General features: G+C 38.9%; 1 protein-coding gene across 2 annotated transcripts in view; it reads right to left on the bottom strand.

Annotated features, from left to right (window-relative positions):
- LOC103047299 (probable E3 ubiquitin-protein ligase HERC3) overlaps window positions 1–11,528 on the bottom strand; it is a 64,373-nt gene extending 52,845 nt beyond the window's left edge. For both annotated transcript variants that reach the window (XM_022684491.2, XM_022684493.2), the window contains exons 1-2: window positions 11,340–11,528; window positions 2,653–3,020 (exon numbers count right to left, since the gene is read on the bottom strand). In XM_022684491.2, coding sequence (XP_022540212.2) covers window positions 2,653–2,875 — 223 coding nt within the window. In that variant the 5' untranslated portion in view covers window positions 2,876–3,020; window positions 11,340–11,528. The remainder of the gene's footprint in view (window positions 1–2,652; window positions 3,021–11,339) is intronic.
- Window positions 11,529–12,868: the final 1,340 nt, after the last annotated feature.

The following is a 12,868-nucleotide window of genomic DNA, read 5'->3' as shown; positions in this document are numbered from 1 at the left end:
AACGAGGGCAGCTACTTCTATAGCCAGGAAAACGAGCAGAACCTTTCCTTTAGTGTCTTTTTTATTATGCATGTTGAGCATGTTGAGGGTCAACACGGCCATTTAGGATGCACTGGTGCGAGACTTTGTTGTGATAAATAATTAGTTGAATTAGCAAGTTGAGTCATGTGGAACAAATTAGGACACCTCATAAAAATAAGGAAGAGTGGTGATGATCAGAAATTACAATGAAGCACACAGGAAATGATGTAAGAACTGTGGGTTTTCTGCAAACACTAATGTGTTGTCTGGCCAGACTATTTTTGGGTGGAGGGTTGTGTATTAGCACTGGGGTGACACTGATATGATGGTGGTGTATGAGGTGTTAGTGTGCGTTGTGCTGGTATGAGTGGATCAGTGGCAGCAGTGCTGCTGGAGTTTTTAAACACCTCAGTGTCACTACTGGACTGAGAATAGTCCACAAGCCGGGCACTCTATGGGCGGGGCACTGTGAGGGCGGGGCACTGTGTGGGAGGTAGGTGGTCATGCGATGATCAGTAAAATCAATAAAACCAAAAAACAAATCAATTAAATATAATGAAATAATAAATGTAATTATATCTATGTATTATCTAATGATATAAAAAAAATAATGATACTGTAAAATTGTAGAGATACTGGCCGCATGCACACACACACAGAAAAAAAGGCACATGATTGGCTGCCTCATCAGCATGATCATGCGCAGGAGAGTGTGCTGCTGGGAACGGAGGCTTTACAACCCAGATTACGAACCTCAGAGTCAAACGCCTCACACAGACTAACGTGACTGATGCTGCAGTTCAGCACCACTTAACTGCATCCAAGATCCCCTTATTCAAGGAATAGAACTTCAAGGAGAATTGCTTTCAAGGAAATTTACATTCATTTACATATGCAAAGCTTGTTCTATTAAAATAGACAGAGATAAGAACAAAACTTATACCAGCTGCTGCTGTTTTTAATGGATAAATATACATGGTCTTATGTACAGTTCCAGTCAAAAGTTTGGACACACCCCTCCTTACTCAATATTTTTTTCTAAAGATTTGTTTTACATTGTACATTAACAAAATGTGTTAAACAAACCAGAATATGTTTTATACTTTAGGTTCTTCTAAGTAGCACATTTACCTTTGAGAACAGATCTGCACACTCTTGATATTTTAATCTCAGTGTCTTGAAGGAAGGAGTTCCTGGAGGTGCTGAACAAAAGTTGCTGCTTTTCCTTCATGCTGTGAAGCTCCAGCTCATCCCAATTAAATCACCTCAAATCACCATCTCAGTTCATCAGGTTTAGATCAGGGGATTAATGTGGAGGAGAAACACTTTTTTACTGTTTACTACATAATTCCATAAGTGTCCCTTTATGCCTTTAATATAATTTACAATTTTGAAAATAAGAAATAAAAAAAAAACAATGAATAGATCAGACACTGAATGTCCAAACGTTTGACTGGTACTGTATATTTCTAATCATTTCCATGCCAAATACTGACTGTGACTGAAAAGGATCCCTACTCCCTTCAGGTTATTATCCAAGTAGTGGTAGAAACACACATGAATTTGGATATTTCATCATTATTAAGTTGCATCATGGACATCCCCCTGTCAACAAATGCATTGACTAATCAATCATCTATGGGAAACCCTGAACTGATGTAGTACAATAACACTCATGTATAAAATGTATAATGTATAAAATCTAAATAAAAGACAGGTTTAGGTTTAGTTTTTATTAAATATATATACAGTTACAACAATGCTATCCAGCAGTCAGGGTTAAAACAAAACACAAAATGTCTATCACAATACAATACAATATCACACCCCTGCGCAACTGAGCAGTGTTTTAAGCTCTGTACATACAATATTTGAGGTCTAAATTAAAGTTTATTAAAGCCTTAAACTGTTTTTGTTATTTAAAAATACATGTATGCCATATATTTGACACTCTTATTCAGAGCAACTTACAAGGTTATTTCTCTTACAGGGGTGGGCCAATCTAGTGATAGGAGTCTTGCCCAATGACTCTTATTGGTGTAGAGCAGTATAGTCACCCAGATTGGGAATTGAACCACAGTCTCTCACATGATGTGGTATATGCCTCCAATTAATAAAAAACATGTTAAAATATAAGAAAATCATGATGTTTAGTGGCTTATATCAATCATATAACAGCACTGTATGATCAAACATCATCGGCTGCAGTCTGAAACACTTCTACAGGTCAGATTTTGTTTACAGGGAAAGTTGGAAGAGCCTTGGCAACCCAGAGTTCAGAATCCAAGGTTGATTCCCCCACACACCAAAAGTAGTACATCATTAGTATTATATACAGTTTATTTAACAATTCTATCTTCTGTCTGTGTGTCATTAAATCGGACATACGCACAGTACTGTCATTCTTCTATCTGTGGATGTGTTTCCATGTTGTTTGGATGAGCAAAATACTGTACAGAGCATTATTACCTTGTATTGTAGCAATGCTTATCTGTGACAATGACAGCTGATATCACAACATCCCACATCCAAGGTCAATGGAAGGCAGAATCAGTGTTCTAGGTGATGCTGAAAACCAGCCTTCAACAGTTCAACACTTGCATGCAGTGCTTTAGAGAAGTACCACCTTACCTGGCTTGTTTCCTGGCTTCTCATGGCCCAGCTGACCGTGGCTGTTGGAGCCGCACGAATACACGCTCCCATCATGCAGCAGGAAGAGCGAGTGCTGTCCTCTGCAGGCCACCTCCTTCAGCCCCCTCCCGCTAAACATACGGCAGCTCCTCGGCTCAGCCACGACGGGCTCCGCATCGCCGAGGCCCAGCTGACCCCATGCTGAACTGCCCCAGCACAGCATTACCGCTCACACAAAGACAGAGAGAGAGAGAGAAAGAGACCAAGATGGAGAGAGGGAAATGGAAGGATACAAGAGAGGGAGATGGAGGGTGGGAGTGCCCTAGGCTGAGCAGCCCTGCCTTCTCCCCTTGGAGTGAATGGCAAGCCTGAAAGAAAGAGAACATAAAAGCTGGCATTAAAAAACACAACTGGTGGAGTGAAAGCGGAGAAGAAAACAAGCTGGAGCATGCTGGGTGAGATATCATCTACACAGGCAATGCCCAAAGTGTGGCATACGAGCCAAAGTTGACCTGTGTTGGTGGCTGATTGATTTGGCCCACCACTAATGAGTTACTCAACCCCTGTCATTTCTTTAAATAATACAAATATAAAACAATATACAAGAAACTAGAATTAATAACACAACACAATATGGCTTATTCATGACAAAACCTAATCACCCAATCATATGGCAGGATATGAAATAAATACAAGCATGCAGATTTATGCACCCTTGGTCTATACTTGTATAATACACATTATACCACAATTTGATTGGCCGAAAGGCACTTTATGAGTGACATTAGCCAATAATGCACTGTAACCGAAGCTCTCCATGTATTACTGCACCACATTCAGGATAACTTAGCAACGACGCAGTGCTTACAAACCAAATATAAACCAAATGCGATATCATTAAACACCACTGGGAAGCGCTAGATCCCATAGGCACAGTGTTGAAACACCATATCTCCAATAGGCCACGTAGGCAAAGATGCGACCCCACAAATAAAGAAGCCCAGCGATTCGAAAATCTGCATTATTAAATACATTATCAGCCACCAATATCAGATTAATATAGGGTATTTTTAGCTGAATGTAAGGTAGATGTAAGGTGGGCGCCAAAGTAAACAAAACTTTAATTCTTAAAAAAACATTTTCTTTCAGTCAAACGAGCGCTAGACTTTAATCTACACAGATTTCTCTCTTAAAATCTTACTTTAATCTAAACAGATTTTTTTTCCTATATTTGGGTGTGTAAAGTGCATCTGTTTATTTACTGCCAGTGGCAAAATTACACGTTATAGCACACCCTCTCGTGTATTATTGTTTAATTATGAACAAAAGTAATGGGACACTTGCTTAGTCATTATTTGCTTTGAAACCAAGGCTTTTAAAACAAGAGTTTATCCTGGTTTCGATATCTCTATTGTCTATTACCAGATATCTGGGGCATTGCTGAGAGGATTGGACCGTATCCAGTTACAAGAACACTAGTCAGGATGATAAATGATTACCACCCAATTTCACTCCCCCCAACTGATCCCTAAAGTACTGTACTGAGCAACAGCACTCCATAGAACACATAAACAACAGTCATACCATAACAACACCTTTAGCACCCACCTAGCAAGGCATTAGCAACAGCCTAGAAGCACTTTAGCAACAACCTATTCCCATAGCAACTACCATCCAACATCTTAGCATCAACCAAACAACATCTTAGCAACATTTAAGAATAATTATAGTGACCAGTTAGCAATACCTTGGCTTTTACTCAGCAACATCTTAACAACTGCTACACTGATGCAACGTCTTTGCAACCACTTATGCCCGGCTCAGACTACAGGACTTTAGCCTGATTTTGAACCGATTTTGTCGGAGCCGAAAAATTGCCTGGGTCGGATCTGAATTTCAGTGTCGCGAGCGATAAATGTCTGTGTATGACATAGAAGAGCAGTAATTTGACGTGAGCGACGTCGTCGGAGCGTCCAACAAAAAGACAAGATTGTTAGAATTTTTAGGGGTTTTTTTATCACCTAGTTCAAAGACTGTGTATAGCTGGACAGAGCATGGTCTCTCAAAAGGGAAGCCACCACAGGTCGGGCGCCCCCTGCTGTTCGGTTTCAGAAAGCTGTGTAATCCCACCCATCCCCATAGGTTTCAATGGCAAAACAGACAACTTTCAATCACGTTTTTTTCTAATATACTGTAATTCTACCTCCTTTACTTAAATGCAACAGCTAGTGTAACCTCTGCTTATATTGTATATATTTTTTATATCCCCACAGAACACATTTTTGAAACGTTATTCAGCTCTATTAAAAAAGGTGTGGTTATTGTAAAAGGGCTGGTTATGGGCGGGACCAATAACAAACCATCAGCTCCGCTCCGCAGCCTGTGACCGCTCCGCAGCCCTCAGGGGTTATTTAAATGAGTAGGCTGTCTCTCCACAGTCTTTCTCCCTCCTCTGGTCTCTACTACGCAGACTCGGGTATCAGGATCGCCAACATGGCGGAAGATTTTGGCTTCATTTTCATTGAATGGATGGCAACGGCGACACGGCGTCCATCTTTTTTTACAGTCTCTGGCCTAGTTTGATATGCTCCTCCATGACGTGCTCCCTGACGCTGACCAATAGGAAGACAGAGCATTCTGTGGTGAACAGATGTAAACATGGAAAAAATAAAGTGAGACGGTGCTCCTGCAGTTCACTGGACCAGCGAAACAGAAGAAAAGTTTCTTGAGCTGTGGCAACAATACCCCTGCCTATTCTGTTTATTCTTTATTCTGTTTACCTGCACTGAACCCTAGCTAAAGTAGCTTCATCTTTACGATACCGCTTCTTCCTCTTTTTGCGTTTTTCTGAGCACAAAAGCGCTACAATCAGGTAATGCGCTTCTGTAGCTATAACAGTCAAATTATATCCTCCTCCCCGTGATTACCTATGAACTCACGCAAGGATGATGATAGGTCGGTGACAAACGTGTAGTGTTGCCAGTCCCCCGAGTACGACACGAACCGAAGATAGATAACTGCTTAATCTGATATAGTGAACACTGTAAGCATCTTGGCATTAGAAACACTGGTGGTTACTTAGTAACATCTTACCAATTCCTATACTAAGGCAACACCTTAGCAATCAACAGCTGCATCATAGCAACACATTAGCTACACCTACTCAGTACAAATGAAAACTACTGATAGGTTGAACTGAACAGATATGCAGCAGCACTAGGAGTGAAAGAAGGCCAGGTTTCATGCTCTTGGCCTGCCGTCACTCTCTGGGCAGTGCCATAAGAATGTCAGCCATGAGGTGTGGCAGGGTTTTACCATGCTGCAGAGATAAGGAAGCTGCTGTGGGGAGGTTAAATAAAACTCCAGCTTCACTAATCTCTCTCTAAGCTGCTCACAGTAAACACTACGGCCTCCTCCTCACAATCCTGTCAGCGTGCTCTGATCACTGAGGCCAACAGCGGCTGTGTGCTCAGGTGAGGCAGGTAAGACGAGTCCTCCGTAGGACTGTACTATCACATTTAGAACAGTCTAGAGAGGCTTTGCAGTGAAGTCTTATGCCAACATAATCACACAATTATATTGAGGCATTAAACTAGTGTGACTTTTTATTTCTTTGCAAAAATGATTTTAAAATGAACTCCCAACTTTCCCAACACTTTCTCACATTTTTTCCACCAATTTAGCTAGGCTGATTGTCCCACCCATTCAGCTGCTACTCAGCTATATATCCCCCATCACTAGTGATGCCACAACACCAGGAGGTTAAAGATATGAACATGCCTCCTCTGACACATGTAAAATCAGCCACCACCCCTTTTTTGAACTGCTGCTAATAAAGCATTGCCGAGTAGCATCACAGTGCGCTCGGAGGAAAGTGCAGCGATTTGGTTCATATACTTTAGCTCACAGACGCCTTGTTCTGATCTTCACCACCCTAGAAGTGATGGAGAAAGAGAGCCATCTACCCACCCAGAGAGAGGTAGCGCTTTAGACCCCTGGACCACTCAGTGCCCCCTTTTGGCCAGTTTATGTGGTGCTGCTTTTCTTTCTTCCCTCAAATTTGATGTGCGCAATAAACCAAGGGTTGCAAAGGCTACATCAGTTCCAGCCTTTAATGATGCAGTGGCCAAAAAAATATATATCTACGTTGGCTACAAAATAGGCTTTGAAATTCAGTAATGCCCTTACAATGTTGTAAAGTAGTATGAAAAACACTGTTGTCAGCTTTGGGTTTTTCTTAAACCACATCCAGATCTTCACATAAAGGTGGTGCAGTCTTGTTAACGTGGTTTAAGACATATGGTATGTGTCATAACCTTGCTATCAACTACAAACATAAATCAGTTTATGTCCAAATGTTTGTGGACTTTGTTTGTGGCATCCTTTGCTGACACAGACACAGATGTGCAAATGCACACACACTGCTTGACTATTCACTGTTAAGGGGTAAAAAGCCTCCAAGTACTGAGCTGTGGAGCAGTGGAACTGTGTTCTCTGGAATGATGGAGCTCCATTCAATAATTTTGTGGTGAACTGGTAAATTGTGGTAAGGGAATGAGGTGGGGTGGTGATCACCCAACATCCTGACAACAATGTACTGTTATCTCATCGTCAAATTTAATCAAATCCTCAAAACCAAGTACAAGACCTTCACCTTCAACTCCAACAAGAGCAGGATAAACTCTTTTGCACTGAATAAACAGGTGTCCCAATACTTTTGTCAGCTTGTTTGTTAAAAGTGGCACAAAATCAAAAGGTCAGCCAACTATTAGCTAACCTTGTAATCAGTTAAACTGTCAAACGTTAACATCCAGCAACATAGCTTCAGATCCCTACACAACACCACAAAGAAGGGTGTCCCACCTCCACTCTACAGCTTTTTTTTTGTCCTGTTGCTTAGTTAGCACCAGTTATTCTGGGTCTCAGTAACTTTCCTCAAAACATTTCTGCTACTAAAACTGCCTTAAATCACGATTTTGGCATTTTGTTACATCTCAGTGTGAATAAGCAGCTGTCAGTGGATTGTCATTCCTTCATCTTGCCTGTTAGAAGCTTCTTATTGCCTCTGGCACAAATACTGCCTCAATGTGTCACAACACTGGGACATTGTGGCACATATTTAACCCTCAACAGGAGGTAGGGTCAGTCTCTAGATGTGTTTTTTTTTTTTTCAATAAAGATGTAGTCTATCATGATATCAGAATCAGAAAGGGATCAGAAGATATTTGCTGCAGAACAAAAACAGCAGCATTAGACAGATGTTTGGATTTGACTTATATTTTAAACGGATATTTAATGATGTGTCTTTTTGGGAAGATGTTTAGGCTAAAGCCTAATTTCTACAATGTATTAACTTCTGTAAGAGCATCTCACTCTGCACAATAGCCTACAATGTTAACAGTTTGGCTAATTCCTCTTTTTTGGATGGAACCAATCTGGCTTCGCTCAGGCAAAGACCTGCTAGAACTTAGCTGTCCTGGTTAAACCCCAATATACTGGTCAGTTGAGTCATAACAACCCATGATGTTTTAATTACTAAGATTATCTTGTTTATTATCCCACTGGGATGGTTGTATGTATTATGCAAATTGTCTAATAAACAGTTACTTATATACAGTTTATAAAGGCAATAGGCCTTTAGCACCCCATGACTGCAAAACCCTGCTTTAACTTATAGATTTAGCATTGAGGATGATGCACTGGATATAAGTAACTGCTTTCTAGCTTTACTTTATAAATTTAACCTACATTAAATGCTTAAATGTATTAAGCTACTTGTTCAGTCTCTTAGCTTAGCTTTACCTTATTAGCTTGAAGATTGGTAAATAGATGGCTAGCAGTCATAGTTGGTTTTAAACATCTGTAAAGTGTTCTATCTCCAGTTCATTATCTTTTAATTTAGCATTGTCTTACACTGGTTGGTGAAAAATATCTCGGATTGTCCACCAGTTTTCTAGCTTCACTTCACAAGGTAGATTTTGTTAAATAGTTTAGATAGATAGCTACCTATTTTATCTTAAGTCAAGTGAAAGTTATTTGTATACCGCTTGTTTTATTTAGAGATTTAGAGAAATAGGAAAATTCAACAAAAAGAAACCAAAGACGCCAGTGGCATAAGCAATATACTGATAACAATCTGTTACAAAACTGTGGCTAACTGGTTTCTAAGATAAAGAGAAACAAAACAAGCAATAAAAACATATAAACCCAAGTAAGTAGGCTAAATATGACTGTGTCAGATATGCTATGTACACCAATATACTGCAGTGCTTCAATGCTTTCTCGAGTTAGTGATCAGGATTTATGTTCCTAATCTTGACACTAAACTGGCAAGATAATGATCATTTGTTACTTAAAACACAAAGTGTGAGCACCTTCTTCAGAGCTCCCTGTTTACTGGAACTGTCAAGTTTTTTTACAACCTTGCTGCAAAACAGCTTTAGAGAAATATGAAAACCTGACAAAAAAAAAGTAACAAAACAAACACCAAGTGAGCAAGCCAAAAATGACAGAGGCTTATAACAATATAACAATGCTGTTATGATAATAAATCCCACTTTATGTTGTGTTCTTAGACTTGATGATATACTGGAGATAAGCTGTGAATATATTGATAATAATGTGTTACTTTAAACACTGGGTATCTGGTGCACTGTTTATTTGAATTGTCAAGTCAAAGGTTATTGTATAGCCCTTTTATTGTCACAAAGCAGCCTTACAGAAATGTGGGAATATAATAACAAGGACAAAGAGAACAAGCCAAATGTGAAAGTGGCAGATATGTAATATACACCAATACACAGTGCTTTAATGCTGCCTTCGATGCTGTTTTCACTTATTAATCATGAATTTTGTTGTGTTCTTAATGTGTCCTTGACACTAAACTGGCGGACCGACTGTACATCTGTTACTTCAAACACTGGGAATAGTGAACTGGGTATGAGCAGCTGCTCCAGAACTCCCTGCTCTACTGGAAATGCTTTGCTTTATTGAGATTGTACTGGTCGTATGAGCACAACCGAATGCCTGTGTCAGCTAAATTCACTAGCTAACTAATTAGTGGAAGTGAGATACTTACAGTGTCTTTTAGTGTAGATCAGCATTCTCTATCTTACAACAAGAGCACAGTTTATCCAGATCTGCCTCTGGCTTGGTGACAATTTCCATACAATCTGCATTAATGCAGCTGATATTTTACCAATCCACATTTTAATGTACTGTAAGTTGACCTATTTTTGGGCAGTTTTTTGCATTATGGAGGATTTAGAACACACATTTTAGCTGGACACAAATGTAACATTGTAGCAAACCTGGTGGCTTGATGTCGGCTCCATCTCTTACATTTTCTGTTGCTTAGTAGCGAGACTTGCAATACATTCTGGTCCGCATTTAGCTTATGTAGTATTAGGTGGATATTTACTATAAATTATGATGCACTGTGGGAGTTTGAAGATTTGAATGGATTCCACTTTATGGTTGAGAAAAATGTTCTGAATAGAGCCCTAAAACATAAAGAGGGAGTTTCGATCACAGTTCTGTGAATATTTGGATAGCTTACTAGCTCCAGTTGCTCAGTTGTTCAGACTCGAAGAGAGAGGAAAGTGATAGTGGTGAAATTTAGCAGAAATACTGTGTACTTTTGCATGGGAGGGGGGGTCAGAGGATCCAGATAAACTCAATTTTAATCAAAACCCTCAGATTTATTTAAGTTCCTATGGGCTTTAAATGTGAAATATTTACATATTTATAAGTGAACTGAGTAAGTGAGCAGCCCTTAACTCTCCCTATAGCGTTTCTGTCCACAGCAATTGTACATGCCAAAAGCAGTGTGTAAGACTGGTGGAGGAGAACATACCAAGAATGCATGAACACTGTGATTAAAAAACAGGGTTATTCCACCAAATATTGATTTCTGAACTCTTAAAACCTTATTAACATGAACTTGTTTTCTTTGCATTATTTCTGCAAATTAATGTTCTAAATGACAATATTTTTTTTTTGTTGAGAAGAAATGTTGTCCGTAGTTTATAGACTAAAACAACCATGATTATTTTACCTAAACATATACCTATAAATAGTAAAATCAGATAGAAACTGATTTTTTCCAGAGCTGTATTATTTAATATTGGCAGCCCTTTATTTTAACGTTAGTTAGCTAGCTAAAACAATATATTGTAGCTTGATACACCGAAGAAACAGTGCTGCAGGGATGTTAGTAGGGGATATTAGTCATTATTAATGATTTATATTGAGTTATTTGCCTCGACATGTAACTGTTACTCAAACGAAGGGCAGAAGCTATCCAGCAAGCTAACGTTAACGTAACCCATCTAGTTTAGCTTAGCTCCTGTTAGCTAGTTAGCTAACTACCATAGCCCAGTTTAGCCACTGACGGCTCACAGCTGACAGCCTCTGCCGAGACTTTAATCACAATACTGGGCTCAGAAATCAGGCAGTGACAGGGTTATTCAGCTGTCAGACAGTTGTTGTAAAATCTGCTGTATTCTAAAGTCAGCTCCAGACCTGTCTCTGATCCAGCTAGCCTAGCTTAGCTCAGCCAGCCCATAACCCTGCTGTAACGCTAAGCGCTAACAGGCTAATCGGCTAGCTGCATTTTTTAAAACCCGCCCGTTATCAGCCCCGTCCCCACACACAATCCGCACCAGCAACCCCACAGCTCCACGTACCGTCCGCGGCTCATAATCCCGCGCTCCTCTACACGTCCCTATCGCCGCTCTATCCGCTCCGCTCTCCCCGCGTAATCCGCGCTCTGCTCGCCCCGCTCTCCGCGCTCCGCTCCCCGCTGTACCTGCGCTCCGCTCTCCGCTGTTTTCTCCCACAGTAACGAGGAAGTTCAGCTCCACATTATTGGTGGGCGTCACCGACCACGTGCTTATGTTGTGCACAGCGCTGCCGACCAATCACAGCGCGGGGTGGGTGGGATCTACACGCATAATTTTGCATATTTTATTATATAACGTTTAATAACGATGATTAATATTGTTGTTGTTAATATTATTATTACTATAGTTGTGAATTATGCTTGTATGATATATTTTTTATACATATAATTATATTTCTTTATTAGGTTTTCAGTTTATACACATATGAAATAAATAAATAGTAAGTAATCTGACAGGAGAGAAGTAAAGGAATAACATGTATTATATGGATAAAATAAAATAAAAATTAAATAAAAAAAAATAATAAAAAAAACTCTTCCAGAAACATTTTATAAGTTATAGTTTCTGTAAATAAATAAAAGTCATAAGTCAATTTTTCAAGAGGGATACGAGCAAAAATCTGTTATCCACATTTGTATGATAATTTTTATTAGTAGTTTTTTTGTATTTTTAGTATTACTGATATTCTCATAATTATTAGACCACTTAGTTTACATTGAGGTAAAATGTATTTTTACCCAACATTATTTTACTTAAGCAGAAAGTAAAGTTAAATTATCTACTGAAGTATTTATTTTTACTTTTTTCACACAATTATCTGAACTTTCTCTTCCTTGCATTTTAAAAACAGCCTTGTTACTACTATTTCATTTCAGCTAGTTTTCATTTTGGACACTCATCGTTCAATAAAACCCTTATCCAGATAAATCTCTCCATCCAGATAGAGTGAATCTGATTGTGATTGGATGTAGAGAAGTATAAACATATACCATTCCGACTCCCTATTTGTTTATAATGTGATCCATCACACCTGCAGACATCACGCCCCCCCACACTCCAGAAAGAACATAGCAGACGTATACATTTTATGTATTTTTACTGTTACAAAATATAAAATGAATATAATTAGTATAAACATTAATTCTGTAATGCTTTAAATGGTTAAACATGGCTGTTATTATGAAAACTTTTGTTATTAGATTAACAAAAAACTCAAACTTCTCCTATGGTGTAACTGTCTTAAGTCTTAACTGTCCAAAAATGTGAAACTTTTATAAATTATACATAAAATCTTAAAATGTTTATTAATACCATAAGCCTAATCAAATCAAAATTTGGTTGTGGGAACCGTGTCCTCCAGTGTGACACCATATTCTGAAACCACTGAAAGTGTTACATTTTGTTGTACTTTAGTGTAACTCTCCTCAAGTCATGGAAAATATTCACAATGTTATATTAAATAAACAACACTATATATAAACTATTCAGTGACTAGCAAAAAAAATGCATCTCTTTAATGCTTTTTGTATAAT

This window comes from Astyanax mexicanus, chromosome 7, assembly GCF_023375975.1.
Source record: "Astyanax mexicanus isolate ESR-SI-001 chromosome 7, AstMex3_surface, whole genome shotgun sequence".
Classification (NCBI taxonomy): Eukaryota; Metazoa; Chordata; class Actinopteri; order Characiformes; family Acestrorhamphidae; genus Astyanax; species Astyanax mexicanus.
Note: the sequence above shows the minus strand (reverse complement) of the source record. Positions and strands in the feature narration are given on the sequence as shown.